The sequence below is a fragment of the Rhizophagus irregularis genome, chromosome 31, assembly GCF_026210795.1.
Source record: "Rhizophagus irregularis chromosome 31, complete sequence".
Classification (NCBI taxonomy): domain Eukaryota; kingdom Fungi; phylum Glomeromycota; class Glomeromycetes; order Glomerales; family Glomeraceae; genus Rhizophagus; species Rhizophagus irregularis.
Genome location: NC_089459.1, coordinates 2,765,938 through 2,791,574, shown reverse-complemented (window position 1 = coordinate 2,791,574; position 25,637 = coordinate 2,765,938). Strand labels below are relative to the sequence as shown.

The 25,637-nt window shown below is 26.7% G+C and overlaps 4 protein-coding genes across 4 annotated transcripts; 3 read left to right on the top strand and 1 right to left on the bottom strand.

Moving 5' to 3' along the window:
• Positions 1–1,009: 1,009 nt before the first annotated feature.
• On the bottom strand, positions 1,010–1,276 carry OCT59_022725 (uncharacterized protein; the record flags this gene model as incomplete). The annotated part of the gene is made up of 1 exon (XM_066144950.1): positions 1,010–1,276. One exon carries the CDS (start codon positions 1,274–1,276, stop codon positions 1,010–1,012), a length of 267 nt encoding a protein of 88 aa, XP_066006362.1.
• Positions 1,277–8,911: 7,635 nt separating this feature from the next.
• On the top strand, positions 8,912–9,497 carry OCT59_022724 (uncharacterized protein; the record flags this gene model as incomplete). The annotated part of the gene is made up of 2 exons (XM_066144948.1): positions 8,912–9,112; positions 9,321–9,497. The coding sequence occupies 2 exons, from the start codon at positions 8,912–8,914 to the stop codon at positions 9,495–9,497; spliced, it is 378 nt and encodes a 125-aa protein (XP_066006361.1).
• An 8,751-nt stretch (positions 9,498–18,248) lies between these two features.
• Positions 18,249–18,635, top strand: OCT59_022723 (uncharacterized protein; the record flags this gene model as incomplete). The annotated part of the gene is made up of 1 exon (XM_025325183.2): positions 18,249–18,635. The coding sequence occupies one exon, from the start codon at positions 18,249–18,251 to the stop codon at positions 18,633–18,635; it is 387 nt and encodes a 128-aa protein (XP_025182445.2).
• Positions 18,636–20,282: 1,647 nt separating this feature from the next.
• On the top strand, positions 20,283–20,486 carry OCT59_022722 (uncharacterized protein; the record flags this gene model as incomplete). Its single annotated transcript, XM_066144947.1, has 1 exon — positions 20,283–20,486. One exon carries the CDS (start codon positions 20,283–20,285, stop codon positions 20,484–20,486), a length of 204 nt encoding a protein of 67 aa, XP_066006360.1.
• Between the last annotated feature and the right edge of the window lie 5,151 nt (positions 20,487–25,637).

Below are 25,637 nucleotides of genomic sequence, written 5' to 3'. Positions count from 1 at the left end.
AATTATCAAAAATTATTGCATATCACATGTGTATTCAAGGTTTGTATTTCCATAGGACAATCTTTTACGATAATATCGAAAGATTATTGCTATAGATGGCAAATCGGGATCAATTGCACTATACAACCAGGCAGTCAATGAAAGAAATGAAAAGAAAATCGGAAAATTCTTGAGAGATTTTTGTCGATATTTAACAACAGATAGATGATCAAATAACAGATGAAAACTCAATGGGCTCGCATGAAAACTTTACTATAAAGTAATAAAACGTGGTACTTATAAAAAAAGGGTAAAGAAATAGTCCGTTTTTACGTGAGATATAATCTCATCGGTTAATCAAGCATTCTTCGTATATAAAACTAACTATAACATACAGTATGTTCAATATTTCTGTCTGAGTTTTAAGCGAATCCATAAACGAATGCATTAAGAAACGATCCATTATTGAATTATTTGTCAACCGTTTTCTTCTGTAATCGAATACAAGTAATCGGTTAAAAAGATGTTAATAGACTAGTTTTTTAAATGTTAAAAATTCGAGGTGAAAGTTGAACATATTATAGACGACATACTTCTGATTTACTATTACCTGTTCTGATAAACGATTCTAATTTACTTCAGAATTATAGATTGCTCCCTTGAAATAACTAACCTCTCTTCAAATTTTTTTTTGCAAAGTTTATTGAGATATTCATATAGAATCAACGAAATTATATAATTATATAGAATTAGCAATAGCAAATATTATATTAAAAAAATTTACAATAATATAAAATGTAAAATAGAAATTAACAGTAAAAAATAAAGTAATAGCAAATATCACATTAAAAATCTTTTGTACAATAATATAACAAATAAAAAAACGCATAGCAATAACATCCTGCTGTTATTTTATGTTGTGCAACATTTTTTTTCGTTTAATTTTGATTTTGAGGAATTCGACGCTGAATTCCTCAATTGAAGGGTCAATTCATCTTTTAATAAGTCTTTCTTTTGCTTCTTTTGAAAATTATTTTGCTATTTTATAACTAAATAATAATGCATTAAGTTTATCTTCATTACGAATCATCAAAAGAGTATCATCTTCATGGCTCTGTAATCTTTTTGTAGATGGATCATCAATAAAATAAACATATAATTCATCATGTTCTTCACAATAAATCGAGTAAAGACATGGGGAAGGCTTGCCATCTATAATCTCATCACAGTCAAATATATGAAGCTTGAAAATTTGAAATGAAATTATTTGATTATTGGGCACATAAGTACATAACATATCAGAAAGTTCTCTATGTGATCGCAATATTCATGATAAACATTAGGCTGTCTTGTAAAATTAATGACAAAATATCAACATTTTCATGATATTAGTATTGGTCCATAAACTACAAAAATATTATATTTTAAATAAAGGGAATAATACTATTTTAAATATACTTAATATGAAATAATATGCATACCTTCAGTTAGCATTTGTGCTAGATTTATCTTTACCCTTATCATAATTATATCCTTCAATTTGTTATTTTCTTAAATATTTTAATAAAATCAAAGACAAACAAACAATAAACTAAACACATAGAACATACAAAGGGATTAATGTAATATAAATTTAACTATATTGTACTTACAGTCATAATAAACAAACTCTTACACTTCATACTTTTCAGAATTTTTTGCAAATATGAGAATGCCCACTGTAAAAATTCTATAATTTGTACAACTAGTATAATAAATAGTTAAAAATTCAAAAAAATATTGTAATTCAGTCAATATATTTACCATCATTTGAATTGTCTCAATAAGGTGAATACAATGAACTAAATAAAGATCATAAAAATCCAATTATCACATCAAATGTAATTGTACACTGAATATTGATCATGCAAAGACAATTTTATTATCATTTGAATCCTCTCAATAAGATGAATACAATGAATATAAAATCATGAATTTTAACACTAGATACCAAAATATCTTTAAATATCTGCATAATATTAGCCACTCTCTATACTTTTATTTTTGATAAAATAAATTCAGGAATTGGAAAATCATTGGCAAGATGTTCTTCAATAGTTAACTTCATTGTTGTATTTTCAGAAACATTTTCTATATAATAGTATAAATCATTTATTTTTTCTATTGTTTCTTCAATAACATATATAATTTACTGTATATAATATATCACTATATATCAAAAATATGTATTTTTATCTATAACTACAAAGTACAAGTCCAATATCCTTTGGATAATTATATTATTCAGAACACTACTGTCACATTCTTGTATATCAAGATTATTTAGATCTTCGTTATAATCAAATACTAGCTTTTTTATATCTTTAGTATAATGCAATCTTTTATAGTACTATGTATACTTTTTTGCATAATATGACTAAGTTATTTGTGATTATCTACAAGAACTGATTCTGCCACTTCACTTTTAAACTTGCCGAATAGATTCTTGTTAAACATAACATAAAGGTTGTGATACTCAGTTCAAATATTAACATTAATGACATTATATCCAGTGAATTTACTGAAATGCTGAGAACTTATTATTAATTGTTACTATCTTTACAGTAAGATATAATGGACTTAGATTAGCTGAAAATCAAAAATAATAAAAAGAAATTAAAACACGAAAAATACAAATTTACTCAATGATCAGAGAAAAACTAAAAAAATAGATGGGAATCATGAAGTAGATATATAATAAAATTTTTGGGATGATGCAAAACTAAATAATGAGATCACTGATATAAGCATCATATGAGAATTCTATCTAAACAATAAATAGTTTACTAAAGAATTTTCATAGATAAAAGAGACCCTTAAAGAAGTATGTTCATATGCAATCTAATAATTGATGAGTACTTATAAAGCAAATAAGAAGTTGTATAAAAATAATTTTCAAATGAAGTACTGATCAAAGAAGGATTAAACACAAATCATTTCAATTCTTGCTAAGGATTAAAATAGGATTAGAGAAGAATATGTGTTCTTACTTGAGGTTGAAAGCTGAAAAATCAGGCGTATCGTGTTGGATAAGCTATTAAACTAATAGGTTAGCCAAAAATTAGTAATCAATAGAACATATACCCAATTGATAACAGGACCCTGAAATATATATGTAGAGGTCAGGTTCAGAAGTGATCCAAAATACGCATTCTTTTAGGGCCAGAATTACAATAATTTCAGCCATTATCTAAATTAGGAAACATTATTTTGGCTGGGATTATCCATGAAAGGAATGATCTACATGATTTTTTTGACTCATTATACGCAAACTCTGACCTGACCTAAAGATGTAGTATGTAATTGATAATTACTACCTTATGTTGTAATAGTAAGGATTGCAATCTATTACTACTTTTAAAGTTAAAGTGTTGTAATATTACAACACTTATAATTATTCAAAAATTTTCTTTTTAAAAAATAAAAATTACAAAAATAAGTTTTTATAGAATAAATATCATCATAAAAAGAAATAATTAATATATTATAATACATATTTGTATAATTAAAAATAATTACAATACTATATAATAATTACAATACTAATAGTATTATAATACTATATAATAATTATAATATTGTGTTGTAATTACAACAAAAGTGTTGTATGTATGTTGTAATAATTGCAACCTTACAATCTTTTAAAAATAATTACATATCACATCTTTAACCTGACCCTTTTATATATATTTCAGGGTCCTTTGATAACTATGTAAAAATTTAGGCTATCCGGATTGAAAGAATTTATTAATTTAAATAAATTAGGTAATTATTCAATAGTCATCATTTGGTTTATTACTATATGTAAAACTAAATCCAATAGGTATAAACTGATTGGTTGCTATAAATTAATCTGTTGGTTTAATAATACCATTATATATATTACATTATTTTTACCAAATTTATAATATTTGACAATACATTTGATATGAATATTCACTAAGTATACTTGGCATATATAAAATAAAATAACTGATTTATTACGATTTATTAATAATAGAAATTATAAATGAAACGTTCTATTAATCGGTACTACTGCCATATAAGTTTTCACTTTCCGTCTGCTGTTATTGTTATTGTTATTTATTTTGATTGTAAAATTAGTAGGAATAAACTGACTATCCCTTAAACTGTTTTGCGGGTAAATTTGCCCGCAATTTCTAAATTAGAATAAATGATGCTATAAAAAATTCTTTAATTTTGGCCAGATCGTCACATAATTTTGCAGCCAAATTGATCTACATTCTGGCCATAAATTGTATGAGTTAGATATACAGTTGATCATTAAAATTGGATTGGAAATTAACCCGCAAAAATAGTATCAGAATTTTTATATAATAAAATTTAAACTTTTCTTACCATATTTTTTCTCTATTTGAATATTTATTATAACTTTTTATTTTTATTATAAAAATTTTGCATTATAATAAACAAAATAGAGATAAAAAAAATCAATTGTTATGAATTTATAATTAAAATGCATAATAAAATTTTCATTAAGCGTTCTATATAAAGTCAAAATCCTACTTTTAAATATCAAAAATCATATTAACAAAAGTCATTTCTCATACCAAATTCTACATATTCTATTAAGCTTTTATATAGCTACAATTAATTATCAATGAAATCGTCGAAGTTAAGTGCAAAGTTTTTTAAAATTTTGTGATTATCTTAAAATACAACTTTCAACCAATGGGTAATTTTCGATTTTCTAATATATAATTAATAAATGATAATAATTGCTGCACAATATATAATTTAAACTATCTTGGAAAAAAATTTTATTAAAATTGCTTTATTTTTCATAAAATTAGATGAGAGCTGAAATTTGGTAAAATTGCGGGCAAATTTGCCCGCAATTGCTTACAGTTTAAGGGATAAATATTATGAATTGGAATTATACTATCACGAGACATTTCATAAAATTCATTAATAAGTTTTCAGAGTTCAATATTAACACTGTGATCATTGTTCTGTTCAGCTCAGCAGTAAAATTTAATTTAATGATTATTAACCGATAGGTACTATTTAACATAAACAAGTTTGTGCGTTCTTTCACCAATAGTTGGAAGTCACAATATATGCTCGAAATTACACCATCCTTGGGTATAATTCTATCGATTTATTATCTTAGATAGGACCCCGCTTACTTCTAATAAAGGTCTCTAGGCAAAATTTCAGATTTACTAGTAATTTTACCAACCTTATCTCATAATTTTACCATATATATATAGTGACCTTTTAAAATTATATTAAATTTTACCTTAGATTTTCAGAGACCTAAATTTTTTTAAATATTAAATAAACAAAATATTTTATAATCATTACAATAAATTTTAAAAATTTTTTATTTTTACTAAGTTTAATTCTTATTCTTTAAAGATAAATAACTTTTATTAGTAAAAAAAGTACTTTGAATTACAAAAATACTATAAAAAAAATCTTAAAGACACACATCTTTAACTTTACTTCAAAACTATTATTCACTTACTTTCTTTAAAAAAATCTAATTAATTTTTTTTTAAAAAAAATAAATTCGTAATTGGTATTATTATGAAAAAATGCTCGTACCCCATAAGTATTAATCCAACTGCTATGAAAATATTTATCTAAATATTTTCGACCTTGCCGAACAACTTTACTTAAGCATGAAAAAGTGATTTCATTTGACCAAAGTGCCCAAATTACGCCCTATAATCACTGATCGGGAAAATAAAAAAAATTAAAAGTGCGAAAATTGCTCGTATTCCGTAAATATTAAACTGATTCTTATGAAAATTAATATTCAGGTAGTTTCGATCTCGCCGAACAATATTACTTAAGCTTAAAAAGGTGATTTCATTTGACTAAAATGCCCAAATTACGCTCCGAATTTAATAAACAAAAAACGTAAATTTTAAGTTAATATTAAAATAAAAAAATGCTCGTATGCAATAAATATTACTCCAACTGCTATAAAAATTCAAATATAAGTAGTTCGACCTTACTAAACAACTTTCTTAGATAGTAAAATATGATTTGATTTAACCAAAGTACTGAAATTAAATTCTGAAGTTGCTAATTGCTGTACGAATTTTTATATTTTAAAAGCTAATTTTTGTAATAATTTTCAAAAAGATAGTGCTAATGCAAATAAAATTAAAAATATAAAATGGTTTTTACAAGTATAAAGAAGAGAATAAATTTTTTATTTTGAGAAAAAATTATAAAACGTATATTACCAAATATTGTAATAATTGTTGTACAATATTTCAAATTAGTATATATAAGGTAAATATTAAATTTTATATACAATTTTACCTTATTATTTACCGAAACATTTGTAAACTTACATTTGATTTTACCTTATAAAACCGGAAACCTATTTTAACTTTACCTTACATATCCGGAGATCTTTATTTGTCATATATATAATTTTACCTTTATCTATTAAGAGACCTAAAATTTTTTTTTAATATAAATTTTACCTTATATTTTCGGAGACCTCTATTAGAAGTAAGCGGGGTCCTTCTTAGATAAATTTTGCTAAAATATAAGAACTTTTCTTATATTGAGGTGTAAAGATGTAGTATGTAATTGATAATTACTACCTTATGTTGTAATAGTAAGGATTGCAATCTATTACTACTTTTAAAGTTAAAGTGTTGTAATATTACAACACTTATGATTATTCAAAAATTTTCTTTTTGAAAAATAAAAATTACAAAAATAAGTTTTTATAGAATAAATATCATCATAAAAAGAAATAATTAATATATTATAATACATATTTGTATAATTAAAAATAATTACAATACTATATAATAATTACAATACTAATAGTATTATAATACTATATAATAATTATAATATTGTGTTGTAATTACAACAAAAGTGTTGTATGTATGTTGTAATAATTGCAACCTTACAACCTTTTAAAAATAATTACATATCACATCTTTATTGAGGTGCTAACGCTGATCCAAAAATTTCAGTTGGCACTTGAATTCTTCTGCATTGATTAATTATTAGTTAAACAACTACATACGAATCATTCTGTAAATCTTGACTGATCAGATTTAACATGAAGTCGAATTTAACATCCATCTTTTTACTATAAACTTCATTATAATAAGTAATTAACTGTTCATATAAATTGTCAGGTAAATCAACACGATTTTTAATTGGACTTAATAAATTGCCCAGATAAATTCACTGCCAGTGATCGTATCTTCTAATTCGCTGCAAAAAATCTGTTTGAACTGAACTAATTCTTCTAATCTGAGGTTATCATATGCCGCTAATGAACCAGTTGTTTGCCGAAGTTCAATTAACTTAAGACCATTAACAAGCTTCTGATTGTCCAATTGAATATATATAAAATTATTGATTCTGCAATTCTGTACAATAATTCTTAGCAATTCCAGTTCAATATATCATTTTGAATTGGAATAGAAACCTAAAAGGCAAATTTATGATATATTAATTAAAATCCAAAACATTCATTGTTAAAATATTTACCTAAGATCCCATTTATTCATTCAAACGAATACATCAGAAAATTTGTTTAGGTGTAATTTAGTGTAATATTTTGGAGGTGGTGTAAAATTTTGAAATATTACACTAAAAACGTAATATTACAAAGTTTACGCTTTTAAATTTGAATAATTATAATAATTTAAGAATATTTTTCTATCTACTAATCCAATCAAGATGATCTATAGCTCATTGGAATCAGCTCATCAAGACAAATCGAATGGTAGTAAAATCGCATTTCTACAGTTGATAGAACACTCTATAGTATGCAATAAAGTTTTAAATTAATAGTAAGCTATCTATCAAATGTAAAGATGCGATTCTACTACCATTCGATTTGTCTTAATGAGCTAATTCCAATGAGCTATAGATCATTTTGATTGGATCAGTAGATAGCGAAATATTCTTAAATTATTATAATTATTCAAATTTAAGAACGTAAACTTTGTAATATTACATTTGTAGTGTAATATTTCGAAATTTTACACTACTTCCAAAATATTACACTAAATTACACCTAAACAAATTTCCTGATACAGAAATAAATCCACTAGATTTGTTTCTTCTGATGATGAGAGCAGTAAAAAAGATCATCAACCAAATAAAAAGAAATCTAAGATACCTGAGAAGTCTAAGAAATCATCTTCCATTAAAGCTTCTAACAAATCTACTGAAATTGTTTCTTCGACTGATAAGAATTATGAAGCGCCACCAACCAAAAAAGAATAGCAAGAATAGCAAAAAGAAATCCAAATCTAAGAAGTCTAAGAAGCAAAGAAAACAAAAACAATTAACTTCTTGATCAGATTCTCAATCAAATTCAAGTTCAGAGAGAACTAGTGGATTGGAAACTGATTCTAGTTCAGCTACTGCCAGGAAAGTAACTTATCACAGTTTAACAGAATTACCAAAAGATACGAAAGATAACTTGCGTATAAGTAATTATTTAATTTCAAATTTATTAAATGCATGAAACTAACACAAATAAATATTTAGTGAGAAGTAAAATGGAATATCAAATGAATGTCTACAAGCAGTATTAGGCAATTGGACAATTGGACGTTTGTCCAAAACTTGTCCAAAATCAAAACCTTTTTTTCATTAGACAGGTTTTGGACAGATCACATGACAAAAAATTTAATTTTGGCCAGAATTATGACTAATTTTGGCTAATTTTAATTTTAGTTCAATTATTAAATTACTTCAAAAAACTTTAAATGTTAATTTTTAATATTATTTTGATTTTACATTAATTTTTATTATTTAATTTATATTAAATATTTACTTTTTTAACATTTTAACACTATATTTTTATTTTATTTTTAGTTTCAGTTGATAAATATTAGGACTCTTGAGCAGTTTTAAACTGTCTAAAACTATGTCCAAAACTATGTCCAAAACTGGTTTTGGACAGTCTAAAATTGTTCAATTAAAAAAACCAATTGGACAAATCCAAAACCCAACACTGCCTACAAGCAGTCAACTCAACATCAATAAAACTTTTGAGTCACAAAAGGATTTGATAACGAAAATAATTATTTCCGCTTTATTTAAAATGTTAGATATCAATGTGTATCTGGTTAGTGAAGGCGTGCCATATGAAATGATTCATCAGTGTCGCCGCTATCAGAGAAAAGATTTATTAAAAAAAAAAGAAATCTGAATCTGAGCGAACTGAAGAAATCAAAAGAAAATATGGAAATTCACGCTAAAGCTAGGTAATATTATATTAATTGAGTTTATTTATGAAAATATTAGCTAATTAGCCATTAAAATTGTGAAAATAGAAACAAATAAGACGAACAAACATGGTCAGACATTTACAACTATTAGACAATCCAATTGTCTTAAAGTTAAAGAAATCAGAATTCAATCCAATCATGTTAGAAAATGCGTATCATAGTCCAGAGGAATCCAAAATTGATTCAGATAATAATTCAAATGAAAATCATATTGTAATATAAGATATTAAGTGGAGAAATGATTGCAAATTATATATTATATTAGCTACTTTGGTAATCTGATTGTATTTTTTAGTTAGAATAAAACTCCAAATGGGTCAGTTTGGTGCAGTTTTTTTCCAGTTTAGGTAAAAACTGAAACTAAATGAAAACTGAACCGGAACCATCAGGTTCAGTTCAGTTCTATCCAATTTTAAGAAAAAATGCAAAAATCGAAATAACTCGGCAACCAGTGATCATATAAAGACAAGCAATAGCTCATTAGAATTGGTTTATTGAGATGCGTCGAATGGTAATAAAATCATCTCTCTAGTCTCAATATATTACGAGTTAATCAACACTAAACATTTTTTATAAAACTAGTAATAGAATCGTATTTATTGACCCTAGAGAAATGATCTTGGCATCATTCAATAGGCCTTAATGAGACGAATCTAATGAGCCTTTTTTCATTTTTTATGATCACTACATAACGAGTTATCTTAATTTTTGCATTTTTTTAAATTTTTGAACGTAAAAAACAAAAATTCTGATCTAAGATATAACCCATCTTCTACTGATTGTATTGGAACGATCTTTAGTTCATTAGATCTGTCTTAATGAGATGAGTTAAATAACAGTAAGATCATGTCTCTAGCATTGGTATATCATAAGATAAATTATGCTAAGCAATTTCAGTAAATTAGCATTAGAACGGTATCTATCGATACTAGAGATATGATCTTACCGTTATTCAACTCATCTCATTAAGACGGATCTAATGAGCTAAAGATTGTTTCAATACAATCAGTAAAAGATGGATTATATTTTAGATCAGAATTTTTATTTTTTGACGTTCGAAAATTTAAAAAAATGTGAAAATTAAGATAACTCATTATGTAGTAATCATAAAAAAATGAAAAAAGGCTTATTAGATTTGTCTCATTAAGACTTATCAAATAATACCAAGATCATTTTTCTAGGATCAATAGATATGATTCTATCACTAGTTTTATAAAAAATGTTTAGCATTGATTATCTCGTGATATATCGAGGTGGCTAGAAATGATTTTACCACCATTCGACACATCTCAATGAGACAATTCTAATGAGCTATTGCTCGTCTTTATATAATCATTGGTTGCTGAGTTATTTCGATTTTTGCATTTTTTCTTAAAATAAAATAGAATTGAACTGAACTGAGAATTGAACCGAATTTTTAGTCAGTTTTGAATCAGTTTTCAGTTCAAACTGGAACCATTCAGGGACGTATTATTTTATCGGCAAACAGTTGATAAAAGAAGATGAAAATGAGTTTTTAATAATTCTCAGTATGCTCTAAAGAAAGAAACTGCTCCATTAAACGTATCTTAATGGATGAGATCTGGATACAAAGAATTGATGTTATCGATTATAACTGAAGAGTTAAAGAAATATAGAGAAAATGATGATGATGACAATATTGGACATCATTCAAAAAAAAAATTAAAATTGGTTGAAGGAATTTATGATGATGATGATATTGGATACTATTCAAGAAAAAAACTAAAATCAGTTGAAAGTATTACTGGTCAGAACAGTCCATTTCATCCAAATTTCAAATTGATGAATATTAGACAAAAGTTGGCCTAAATTTGGCCAATTATTGCCAAAAAAATTGTCAAAATTATTATGGACGATTTGTACAGTTTGCCTGCCATTTGGCAATCACAAATTGGCAAAATTTCATTAAAAAATCGGAAATAAACTATTTATCAACTTTTACTAGACATTCGTCCAAATTTCAAATTGCCAAATGTTGGATGAAATTAAGTCTAATTTTGTCTAATTGTTAATGATTTTATGTATTTAGCTTATTTTTAATTTTGTAATAACAATCAATTGATTATTATTATTTCACTTTATTAAAATTACATATTAAAAATTATCATATTAAATATCTAATATTTACATTCTACAGTATTTGTCTATTTACATCTACTATCCACCATTTACCATTTACCATTTACCATTCACTATCCATTATCAACCATTATCAACCATCATCCACATCCATCATCTACTACTCGTCATCCACCATCCATCATCCACCATCGTCTACTATCTTCAAAATTATCTACGACTTACTCTATCTGACAAAAGTACGAAAGAGAAACCTACAAAAAAAATAAAGAAATGGTTAGTAAACCGTTATTATTACAATAAAAAAAGGTCAAAGTTTTGAAGATTCAAAACCTACCCATTCAATAGAAGTCCAAAGGAAAATCTACAAAAAAAATAAAGATACGGTTAGTAAACCAATTCTTTAATAAAAAAAATTTAAGTTTCGAAATATTTTGAAACTTACCCAACCAAAAATCTGAAGTAAAAACTTATCCATATATCCAAAGTTCAACCGAAAGTCGAAACCTACAAAATAGAAAAAAAAATTAAAATAAAATTTAAAAAAAAATCCCTTTTTAAAATAAGTTTCAAAGTTTCATTTCGAAACTTATCCATATATCTAAAATCCAACCAAAAGTCGAAACCTACAAAATAGAAAAATAATCAAAAATAAAATTAAAAAAATATCTTTTTTTTTTAAAATAAGTTTTAAAGTTTCTTCGAAACTTACTCATATATCCAAAGCCCAAGAACCAAAAGTCGAAACCTACAAAAAAGAAAAATAAATTAAAAAAAATTAAAAAAAAATATTTTTTTTAAAAAAAAATTTTTGAAGTTTTCACTCTGAAACTCACCTGTATATCTAATGCTCAAGAACCAAAATTAAAAAATAATTAAAAAAAATAATTCTATTTAAAAAAAGTTTCAAAGTTTTCACTTCGAAACTCACCTATCCTATATATTTAATGCTCAAGAACTGAAAGCTAAAACCTACAAAATAGAATAAAAAAATAATTAAAAAATATTTTTTTTTAAAAGTTTCTATTCTTTCATTCTGATCGAAACTTATATATAATATATTCAACATCCAATAACCAAAAGCTGAAACCTACAAAATAAAAAAATAATCAAAAATAAAAGTTTTGAAGTTTTACTTCAAAACTTACCTGTACATCCAAACCCCAAGAATAAAAAGCCGAAATCTACAAAAAAGAAAAAAAAATTAAAATAAAATTAAAAAAATACTTGTTTTTAAAAAAAGTTTTGAAGTTTTAACTTCAAAACAAACCCATATATCCAAACCCAAGAACTGAAAGCCGAATTCTACAAAATAGAAGAAAAAAAATCAAAAAAATAATTAAAAAAAAATAATTTTATTTAAAAAAAGTTTTGAAGTTTTACTTCAAAACTTACCTATATATCCAATGCCCAATAACTGAAGGCTGAAACTTACAAAATAGAAAAAAAATACAATTAACAAAAAATATTTTTTTTTAAAAAAAGTATAAAGAGTTCTTCAGAAGCCCACCCAAAACCTAAAAAAAGGAAAGAAACGGTTATTAGTAACCGTTCTATAATATTAAAAAAAAAATAATAAACCAAGATTCATACTTACGAATCTTGGTTCCTTCATTTATTGTTAGTTCATCCATTTGTCGGAAATCCACTCAAACCTATAAAAAAAAGAAAGGAATAGTTAGTACCTGTTCCAAAATAATAATAATAATAAAAATAAACCAAGATTTGTACTTATTTATGAATCTTGGTTCCTTTTCTTCTGATCTTTGGAAATTAACCCAAAACCTAAAAAATAAAATAAAAGAACGGTTAGGGTGATGACATATATTAGCTAATATTTTAGGGGGTGGGAAAGTAAAAGAAAATCTTAGGTTACACATAATATAAACCATGTGAAATGGTTGTGATTGGTCATAAAATCTTACCTGGAGGTAGGGGAGTAAACATTACTATTAAAATAATATTAGCTAATATATGTCACTGCCCTTAGAAATTGTCATAATAAAATAAATAAATAAAAGTTAGATTCATACTGTCTTTACGAATCTTTGGGTATTCTATTCTTCGGAAACCCACCTAAGACATCCAAGACCTAAAAAAAATAGAAAAGAATGGTTAGAAACCGTTATTAATATTAAAAAAAAATCAAGATTCATAGTTACTTATGAATCTTGATTTTTCGTTGTTCTTTAGGAACTCGTAAACCCACTTAAACCTATAAAAAAAATATAAGAACGGTTAATAAACCGTTCGTAATAATAAACAAAGAAAGGAAAAAAATAAAGATTCTTACGAATCTTTGGATTTTCATTTTTCAGAAGCTCATGGAAACCTAAAAAAAAAGAACGGTTATTAGTAACCATTCATAATATTTTTTTTAAAAAAATAATAATAAATAAACCAAGATTTGTACTTACTTACGAATCTTGGTTTCTCTGTTCTTCGGGCTACCCAAAGCTATAAAAAAGAAAATAACAGCTATTAGTAAAAACCGTTCATAATATTTTTTAAAAAAATAAAAAATAAAACCAAGATTTGTGTATACTTACAAATCTTGGTTTTTTCTATTTTCAGAACTCAGAAGTCCATCTGAACCTATAAAAATAAAGAAAAAAATGGTTATTAATAAGGGGAGTTACATATATTACGTAATATTCAGTTTAATATAAACTTACTCCCCTCTCTTGTCAGATTTAATAACCAATCAAATTATAATATTTATAAATTATATATTTTATTAAGTGTAACGTAAGATTTTAGTTACCCCTCCCCCTTTGATAATTACGTAATATCTGTAAGCTCTCTGACCGTTTATAATATTTTTTTTTAAAAAAATAAAAAAGTAAGATTCATACTTACGAATCTTTGGGTTTTCGTTCTTCAGGAACCCACCGAATCTAAAAAAAAGAAAAGAACGGTTATTAGTAACCGTTCATAATATTTTTTTTAAAAAAAAATAAAAAAATAAAACCAAGATTTGTACTTACTTACAAATCTTGGTTTTTTTGTTCTTTGGACTCAAAAGCCCACTGAACCTAAAAAATAAAAAAAAGAATGGTTATTAGTAACAGGACCCCGGATATCTAATATAAAGGTCATAATGGACTTTTGGCCAAAAACACCCCTTTTTGCTGAAACTCAAAAAATCGTTTTTTGTAAATATCTCAGCATCCAGTAATTCAATTTTAATGAACTTTTTTTTATTTTGTAGCCCTCATTTAGCTCTACAATTTAAAAAAAAGTTCATCAAAATTGGACCACTGGATGCCGAGATATTTACAAAAAACGATTTTTTGAGCCCCTGAAAAATGGGCCAATCTGCCGAAAGTGTGACTTATGACCTGTTTTGGAGATATCCGGGGTCCTTTAGTAACCATTCATTAATAAAATTAAAAAACAAAAACAAAAAAATAAACCAAGATTCATATATACTTACAAATCTTGGTTTTTTTCCAATCTTCAGAATTTGGAAGTCCACTGAACCTAAAAAAAAGAAAGAATGGTTATTAGTAATCGTTCATTATTAATATTACCAAAAGAACCACCTAAAAAAAAAACCTGAAATATTGGAACTGAAGTGGCCTACAAAGAAAAAAATTGTTGAAAAAAACCTACAAAAAGAAAATTAAAAGCAAATATCAAAAGTAACTATAAAAAAGAAAATCAATAAATCGGAAGTAACCTACAAAGAAAAATCAAAATTTCAAGTTCAAATACGAATCAGCTATTGTCTTGAGCAGGAGTCGAATCTGCACCTTACAATTGAATCATATGTTCTACCATTGAGCCTTCAGGATGTAATATTAAAACGCTATCTTTCCAAAACTCCCAAATCCTAAAATCGAAGCGTACCTACAAAAGAAAAACCTATTTACTGATAGGAGTTAAACTCAAATCCAGAAACTGAAATGAACCGACCTACAAAAAAGAAATTCCAAGTCCAGAAACTGAAATGAACTGACCTACAAAAAAGAAATTCCAAGTCCAGAAACTGAAATGAACTGACCTACAAAAAAGAAATTCCAAGTCCAGAAACTGAAATGAACTGACCTACAAAAAAGAAATTCCAAGTCCAGAAACTGAAATGAACCGACCTACAAAAAAGAAATTCCAAGTCTGAAAACTGAAATGAACTGACCTACAAAAAAGAAAATTCCAAGTCCAGAAACTAAAATTAACTGACTTACAAAAAAGAAATTCTAAGTTCAGAAACTGAAACGAAAATAAATTCTAAGCCCAAGTCTGAAAACTGAAATGAAGAAACCTACAAGATAAAAAAATTCCAAGAAATTCCAAGCTAAAGTCCAAAAACCGAAATGAATAACCTATAAAAAATAAATTCCAAATCTGGAAGTCAAAAACATCCAAGTCTGAGAGTCGAAACGAAAAACCTACAAAATAGAAAATTCTGGTTTGAGAGCTAAAATGAAACAACCTATAAAGGATATTATTATCCTGAGCAGGAGTCGAACCTGCATCTTACGACTAAATCGTATGCTCTACCGTTGAGCCTTCAGGACACAAGTCAAAGGTCCAAATAGAAGAAACCAGACTGAAATAACCTACAAAAAGAAAAAAAAATAAGTCCAGAAGTCAAAACGAACTGAGACGACCTACAAAAATAAATTCCAAGAAACTACAAAAAAACAAACTTAAAAAATCTGAACCTGATTAAAAGAAACTAATTTAGACTTTTATGGCAAAAGTCTATTTAAATCGTAGGGAGTCAAATGTAAATCATTACTAATTTAAGTTTTACTTTTCAATAAGTATTCGGCTATTATTTAGATGGTTCAATATTTTAATTTTGTTTAAGGTTGTTAAAAATTGTCAAGTCAATTGTTGTTATTAATAAAAATTGATCAAAAAAAAATATTGGTCAATTTATGGTTTTTTTTATGTTACAATTCAACCAAAAATTGACCAAAAATTGACCAGTTGATTTATGCTAATTTTTTTTTCGATTTTTATAATTGGCCGAATGTTTAACAAATTACGTAATAATGATGATGAACTTTTGATGAAAGGTATTAATGCCAAAAGAAATAATTTTGACCAGTAGATCCATAATGTTAAATAAAATTCTTATTTAAAAATTTAATTAATTATCATAATATATTAATTATATAGAATATTTCAGACTAATATTAATATTACAAATAATTATAATAAATTGAAATTAATTAATTGTGTGTATAAGGTTGCTTGCCGAAACCTAGGGGTTTGGGCAAGATGGCGTTTCGCCGAAAAGCGAAATTCTGCCAAAACTATATTAAAGTTATATTAAAAAACTGGCGAAACTTTGGAGAAAGGTGAAACTGCCAAAACTTATTATAAATGCCAAAACTGCTGAAACTCTGCCGAAACTATAATAAATCTATAGTAAAATTTTGACGAGACTAATCGTAGGATTTTGAAGAGGTTTAGACAAGCAACCTTATGTGTGTAATATAAATCTGATATAATAAATTGATAAATTAAGTAGCAATTTGGAATCAATCGAAAGCATGTATTGAATCTATATGTTAATTTTTTTTACAATCGGACATAGTCTATTAATTACTTTTTAATAAATTATATGTATATATTGATAAAATTAACCAAAATGACATCAATCAGTAAGCTACCAAATAAGAAAAATGGATAACAATAGGTTAATCTAACAAGTAAATAAAAAAAACTGGATAACAATAAGGTCAATCCTATTGATATCCAGTTGCGAATGAATAGGTATCCTATTGATAACCTTATTCTGCACAATTAGGGCTATTTTATAATTACCAATCGGACATCCTGCAAAAATAAATAAAAAAAAATTGGTGACTATTTAGGTCCTTTTAGGATAGCCTAAATGATCCTTAATTTGGCAGCTTTTGACATATGTAAAGAGTATTATTATTTCAGAATAACTATTAGAGATTAATAATACAGTTAACATAATTATAAATCACTTAGAACATTTTTATTTATGTGTTTCTGTTCCTTTAAACATTATCAATAATCAAGATGATATTTGTGAAAAGGTAATCTTGCTAGATTTAGGTGTTTGCATATTTATGATAGGTTATGATTCTGATGATTAATTAATTGAATGGGGTAATGGTGATATTGATAAAATATTCAAATAAATTGTTTAAGAAATATAACAAATTACAGAGTGACAAGAATTTTGCTTTGGAAAGAACAAACAAAAGAGAGATTTCATTTGAAAAAAAAATGCTATGAATCATATAACAAATCCGTAATTTAATAGATAAGTGCTACTAGCTGGTCTGATAGTTATGCCAAAATTACGAGATCATTCTGCTACTTAAATTTGAAATATCATATATGGTACTTAAGAATAAAAAAAGATTTAATAGATTGAGGATGATTTGCATAATGCTGACTTGATCACATTTCAGATTTCAAAATGTTTCTCTTACATAAAATAAGAGAGTAGTCATTAAGTGTATTAAAAAGTATATTTTTAAAATATGTAGGCATTGTAGACAAATCAATAATAAACTGAATGGTTTTAAGACATTTGATGTGATTCATGTAAAGTGAAAATGGATTAGAATACAAATGAGATGAGAAAACTTCTTACTCAAATTGTTAATAGAAGGTTAGGTTTTAGTTTGATTTTAGGACTTAAACCTGCCAATTTAGCGATGAGTACAATTAGGGGCGTGCCAGAAATCAGCTGATTTCAGTCAATTAGAAGGCTTGACCCCCCCACCCCTACCTGATCATCTGATTAAGCATTTTGATTGGCTAAAATAATATATAATTAATAAAAAAATTTTTATTGATTTTAAAAAAAATGTATTGATCTTGCTGTGATTTTAATCAAAATTTAAATAAACTGCTTGTTTTATATTCTATAAAATCATGCAAAGTTTTTTGAAAGGTCCGAATTTTAATAAAAAATTTTTTTTTAAACAACCTCAAAATAAATATCAAGAGGTTTGCAACGCGTATGCATATTACAAACAAGCAACACTCTGTAATCCAAAGTTAAATCGCCAGCAACTAATGGAAGAGTGTACAACTGTTTGGAAAGAAGTTAGAAAAAATGACACCACTTTTATTGAAAATAAAATTTGTGAATATTATGATACTGTACCTTCTACTGTTCATTCTCATCAAAAAATTTTTGTGTCATGTAATGTGACTAGTAGTTTTTATCATACCTCCACTCCAAAATACACCTCTACTCCAAGACAATTAGTTGGATTTATTGATACTACCAAAATACCAAAAAATGCTACATCATAACGTAATGCAGCTGAAAAAATCAATTTAGCTATTAAAAAGATATCTGAATATGAACAAATGATGGAAATTTCTACAGATGACTTAATAAAAGTTACACTATTATCAAAAATAATTGATGAACAAAAAATATTATCAGAACAAAGGGCTCAACTAAATAAATTAAAACGTCATGCTGGTGCACAAGCAAAGTTAACAACGAAAAAATTAAAGTTGCTAGAAGAAGAAGGAGTTGTAGAAAAATATGATACTCCAGGAAGACCATCTGCAGCTATGAAAGACCCAGATCTATGGGATAAGATTTATGATAGTATTGAATTTGGAGCTGCTCATGCTAAATGTAGAAAAGTAATTATTAAAGTAAGAACGGTAAAGCATCTACGCGAAGCCTTAGAAGAAAAATATAATACCTATCTATCTCGTCAATGCTTGTCTACTTATCTCCAACCCCACCATCAAAATACTTTTGCAGCGCGTCGTCATCATCATCCAGCAAAAGTTAGTCTCGCATCTGTAGCACGAACAGAAATGAAATCTCATGTTGATGAACACTATTGTTTAGCTTCTGTTAAAGCTGCAAAAATGTTTGCTGAAGTTTTTGCGAATGAAGCAGTTATTATTTCCCAAGATAATAAGGCAAAGGTGGGATTAGGAACACCTGCAGTTGGCCGTACATTTAAGACAGTTCAAACTGTTAACGAACCAGTAATTATTGAAGATCATGATTTTCCAGTTGGTTCAAAAATGAAACTCATACCTTCTGTTTATCTAACTATTGATCCAACTGATTCAAGTAATACTCTTCGAACTGGTAAACTTTCCATATTCATTAGACCAGAATATTTTATTGGAACATCATCAGAAACCCATATAGCGGATTTAGAAAGCATTGTTTCTAATGAAGAATTTTTCACTATCATAAAAAAAGATGATGAAGTTAAACCTATTTGGATCCTTCTTGTTGATGGTGGACCTGACGAAAATCCAAAGCATATGAAAAATATTATTCAATATGCTCACCTTTTTCGCGCTCTTAATTTGGATTATTTAACAGTTTGTACTCATGCTCCAGGTCAAAGTGCATATAATCCAGTAGAACGGGGTATGGCTTCTTTATCTGCAAAACTTGCCAGTATCACTTTACCTGTAAATGAGTTCGGTTCACATCTAGATAGTCAAGGTAATGTAATAGATAAAGAATTAGCACGACGAAATTTTGAGTTTTTGGGAAAAAGATTATGTGATATATGGAGAAGAGATGACATACATGGAAAGCCCGCAATAGTGGAATATATTGACAAGGAAATAATTCCATTTAATGAGTTTGATTCTTCAACATCATGGGAATGGATAGAGAACCATGCACAAATTTGCCGCTATTCACTAGATATAAAAAAATGTAAAAATCGGGAATGTTGTAGTGAAAATAGAGCCACAGATGCAATGTTACTTTTGGATGAAAATGACGGATTCCTTCCTCCGATTACAAAAGAAAAAGACGGTCATTTCATTAATCCAATTCACGCCCTTCAATATTATGATAAGCTTAAAATCTTACCATATGACCGTTGTTGTCCTTCAATTTCACAAGAACTACACCAGCGGCTGTGTTGTAATATTTGCGGTAAATACTTTCCAACTCTAAAATTTATGAAGGAACATAAACGCAACGTACATTCTAAACGTCACTCTCAAAATAACAAGCAATTAAAAAGAACTCATAACAAAACAGAATTGGAATGTGTAGTTATTCCGTTTCGAAATTTTAATGTTGCAGAAGATATAATCCAAGGACAAGACTCATGGCAGAAAGTTATTTTGGATTATCGCGAAGTTCAGTCAGATGAAGACTAGTTAAATTAGTGTTTTCTTTCTTTTTATTTTTTTCTTTTATAATTAATAAATAAATGAACGTTAAATTACTTTTTTTAAACATTTTTTATGGTGTTTTAAACTTTATTTATTTTTAGACATTAGTGATACATAAATACGTTACATAAAAACTCAGTGTTACATTTTACGGATTTACCATATTCCATATTCAATTTTACTAATAAATAATTAGCCAATAAAATTACAAATACTTATCACGTGATATATATGGACCTGATTTATAGCTTAACCCCTACCCCTAGGGTGTCCAGGATTTGACGTCGTGATGGCCCAAAAATCAGGCGTGAAAAATCACAAAAATCATGAAAATCGTGATCCATAATTTCAGCCAGAATTACCATAATTCTGGCCAGAATTAACATAATTCCGATTATGAAAAACTTTTTAATAATTTATATTCTATACAAATTTTATTTATTTATTTACAATTAAGTAATAAATTTATACATTTATATTATTCATAAATCATCAATTCATTATTATAATCATCATTATTACTAAGATTAAAATAAAGAAAATTAAGCATTTGAATATTTTCTTCTTTAAGCGCTACTCTTCTATCTGATAAAATGCTTTTATAACTAAAAAAACTACGTTCAATATCTACACCAGATACTGGCAACCATATATATATTAAAGCCAGTGAACTAAGTTCTGGTAATATATGTCTTTTACCTCGCCAATACAAATCCAAATCATCAAACTCTTCAATAGATTCATTAAGTCAAAGTAAATAGCCCATTCTTGTATTAAAGTATCAGGTAGGAAGATAAAATTCTTTGATAATTCTATAATTTTCCATATTATGATTAGATGAATTAGATTGAATAAATCTTGGATCAAAACATTGTATTGCTTTGAAAAATAATAAAGCTGGATGATGAGATATATGTTTCTCACATTTTTCATTTGCCAATATAAAAGCTCTAGAAAATAATGAAACAAAAGATGCAATATCTTGATTTTCTTCGTTTAATAATTGGAATATTTCATTTGAAATTGGAGGATTCCTGATTCCTGATGATAAAAAAGCTTGAAGAGATACTATTCGTGAATAAACAAATGGAGCTATAGCCTTGTTTCTTATTTTAAAGAATTCCAAATCATTGATTAATCTAAATAAATAAAGTATTATATTAGTAATATTATTATAAAATTATTAAATCCATTAAATTCACTTACCTTTTGCTATTATATGTAATAAAATATATAAATATTTTAACGCAAAAAACATGGCTTCTGTTTTGACAAAATGTGTAAAGATCTCGAACAGCTTTTGAATCATGATTAATAGAATATTCTGCAGTAACAAAAGTTATTAAATGAGAATATAAAGGTTTAATCCAACATAAAAATAAAAACCATGAATTCCACCTTGTTTTTACTGGTAGGGGTGCTAAAGTAGGTGATTCAATACCATTTTGTAATAAATGCTCCTTCCATCGAATTTTTCTTTGTGAATTATAAGTAAATATCGATTTAAAATTTATAATTAATTTGTCAACCAATTCAAACTTTTGAAAGTTTACCCATGCTTCACCAATTAAATTAAGGATATGCGCTAAGCAACAATTGTGTTTTAAATTTGGTAAAAAGGAAGATAAATTTGAATACGCCAATTTCATGTATGAAGCGTTATCAGAAATAAAAAAAATAATATTTTTATAAGAAATATTATAAAAATGAATTGTATTCATAACAAATTGTGAAATAGATGAAGCGTTAACATTAGACAAAAATTCTGTTTTAGCTAATTTAGTTTTATTATCAAAACTAAATAATATATTAACAGCATGCCGGCCACAACGATCTGTTGTTTCATCAATTGTCAAACAAATAATTTTATTGATGACATCATTTTTCAATTTTTGGAGCGCTATTTCATATGATAATGGAAGATATTTCTCACGAAGTTGATTTGCTCCAGTAATTAAGCCCGCTATAAACAAAAATATATTAATAAATAAAAATAAAAAAGGCAAATTTGAAATTGAAATAGCAGAAAATACATACCATTTTTACAATGATTTAATAAAAATGGTTTTAATTTCTCAATTTTTTCCAAAGGAATGTCTGCATAAGTAAATGCTTCCACTATCTCTTTATTAATTTTTTCTCGTTCATTTAGTGTATTTTCAAAAGAAGGTAAAGTTCTTTGGATTAACAAATTAGAATTATTCTTGTTTTTATTATTAAGGTGTTTTAATGTTTTAATATGTTTATCTACAGAGTTCTTTCTTTCATGATCAATTTCTACATTGCAAAATCGACACCATAGTTTGTTTTCTTGTACGATATAGTTTTCACGATACTCGGCACTTTGAGACAAACGTATGTGACACGCGACCATTTTATTAAAAATGACTAAGCGAAAAAAAGAGATTATCAATGGTTATTATCGGCGATACATTCACGATTTCACGTGACTTATAGTGTCTAAATAGCCAATCATATTTGAGTATCGCGAAAATCGCAAAATTTTGGCCAAAATCGCGGTATCGCAAAAATCGCAAAATTTTGGCCAAAATCGCTATAAAATCATGATCGTCAAATCCTGGACACCCTACCCACCCCCTCTTAAATCAGCTGATTCCTGGCACGCCCCTTAGGCGTAATTTAGTGTAATATAACTAATATTTCGAAGGTGGTGTAAAATTTTGAAATATTACACTAAAAACGTAATATTACAAAAGTTTACGCTCTTAAATTTGAATAATAATAGTAATTTAAGAATATCTCACTATCTACTGATCCAATTAAGACGATCTATAGCTCATTGGAATCAGCTCATCAAGACAAATAGAATGGTAGTAAAATCGCATTTCTACAGTTGATAGAACGCTCTAATATACTATAGAGCCGCTCTATAGTATGCAATAAAGTTTTAAATTAATAGAAAGTCATCTATCGAACGTAGAGATATGATTTTACTACCATTCGATTCGTCTTGATGAGCTGATTCCAATGAGCTATAGCTCGTCTTGATTGGATCAGTAGATAGCGAGATATTCTTAAATTACTATAATTATTTAAATTTAAGAGCGTAAACTTTTGTAATATTACGTTTTTAGTGTAATATTTCAAAATTTTACACCACCTTCAAAATATTACACTAAATTATGCCTAAACAAATTTCCTGATGTCATTAACAGCATCATTTATTAATGAAATATTTCGTGAAAATTCAGCAATATAAACATCATTTTCATACTCTTGTAAGGCTTCCATCACAGAAAATAAAAAAAATTACAATTAAATAAATAAAAAACCACAAAATAAATAATTAACGAAAAAAACTAAAATTCTGAAGCGCTGAGATCTCCCAATTCCCTCTGTCATCAATTTACAGAGTTGCCACATCGAACGGGCATTCTCATGGTCGAACGAACTAATAATCGAACGAACGAACAAATAAACGAACAAACAAATAATCAACAGCATAATTATCAAACAACATAATCAACGAACAACATACAACAACATTCTTGGTTCTTAACATAAATAGCGTTAGTAATATAAAACATTAAGCGATATAAAATAAAATTTAACTTCTCTAAATTTTCCCCAAATTATATCCACTTTTACCTTTAATTTCAAACTTCGATAGCTCTCGCTACGAATTATTACTTTTCAAAAACGTATATTTAATTCATCTTTAATTAACATTAAACTTTATCAACAAATAATTAAATGAAACTTATATTTTTATTGAGTTCTGTGAATGAGAACTGTGGAATTACCTTGAATTCCGCTCTCTATTTATACAAATTTTATGCTACTTTCTATTCTATCTATATACTATCTTTTATGTTCTTTTTACATATTATCTTTGAACTATCTTTCTAATATGCTATCTATATTTTAAATACGCTATCTTTTAATATGCTATCTTTTTATATATGTTCTTTTTTAATATGTTATCTTTTATGTTCCATCTTTATACTATCTTTTTATATTATCTTTTATATTATTTTATGTTCTTTAATCTTTCTGACATTATTTTATATGTTCTTTTAATTCGCTTTATGTGTTTTGCTTATAATCTATCTTTTGTGGCTTATAACTATTCTTTCTAATTGTTCTTATTGTTAAAGATTGCTAAGCTGCAATTGATCGACTCTAATTATTCTATTGGTTCTTTGTCAATCATTCGACAAATATTACATCATGTAGATCATTACTCTTCCTAAATGTTTATCCTTTTCGGCTAATTATTTATCCATTTACGTCAATTCATAGTTAATTTGTTCGTTCTTAATATTTGGCAATTACATTTGGTGGTTGAATTTTATCATCTTTTCATGCTTGATATTCGACCGTTTACAGCGCCAACTTGCATGTTTATTTGCGTATTTGTGACTTAATTTTTAATGATCAGAAAAATAAATACTATAATTTCTATGGCCAGAATGTAGATCAATAAATCTGCAAAATTATATGATGATCTGGCCAAAATTAAAGAATTAATTTAGTGTTGATCATTCTAATTTAGAAATTGCGGGCAAATTTGCTCGTAAAGCAGTTTAAGGGATAAAATTTTACAAGATAACAAGAATCTCAAGTTATATATAGAGGTAAGGTGCAGCCAAAAAAAATTACTGCATATTAGCTGCATTTTTTTAGGGCCGGAATTATGATAATGCCAGTCAGCATCTAAAAAAGGAAATAAATTTCTTACTCTACCTTTTTATGTATAGCTTGGGATTCTAGATAACAAGACTATAAAATTTCTATCTATTTGGGTGGACAAGCAGGATATTTTTTTAGTACTACCTCATCTAAAAAATACATAGTACAGCTCGAGCACCCTAGTCGCATCAAATCCTAAATAAAGCGGCCAAATTCCCTTATGCAATTTTCACGTGAATATCATGTGATCTTTGGCCTGAATTATACCAATAAACGTAATTTTAGCCAGCATTAAAATTTAGAAATTTATTGTGCTATATGCAAATTTTATTGAAAAAATTATTTAAAACACTAAATATTGTGAAACAATGTATTTGGTATTATTCTATGTCTTTTATAACGTTTAACTGCATATTCTGCTTGTTTTTCATCCAATTCTTTTCAATATACATCCATATACCCATATGACTTTCTTGCAAATGC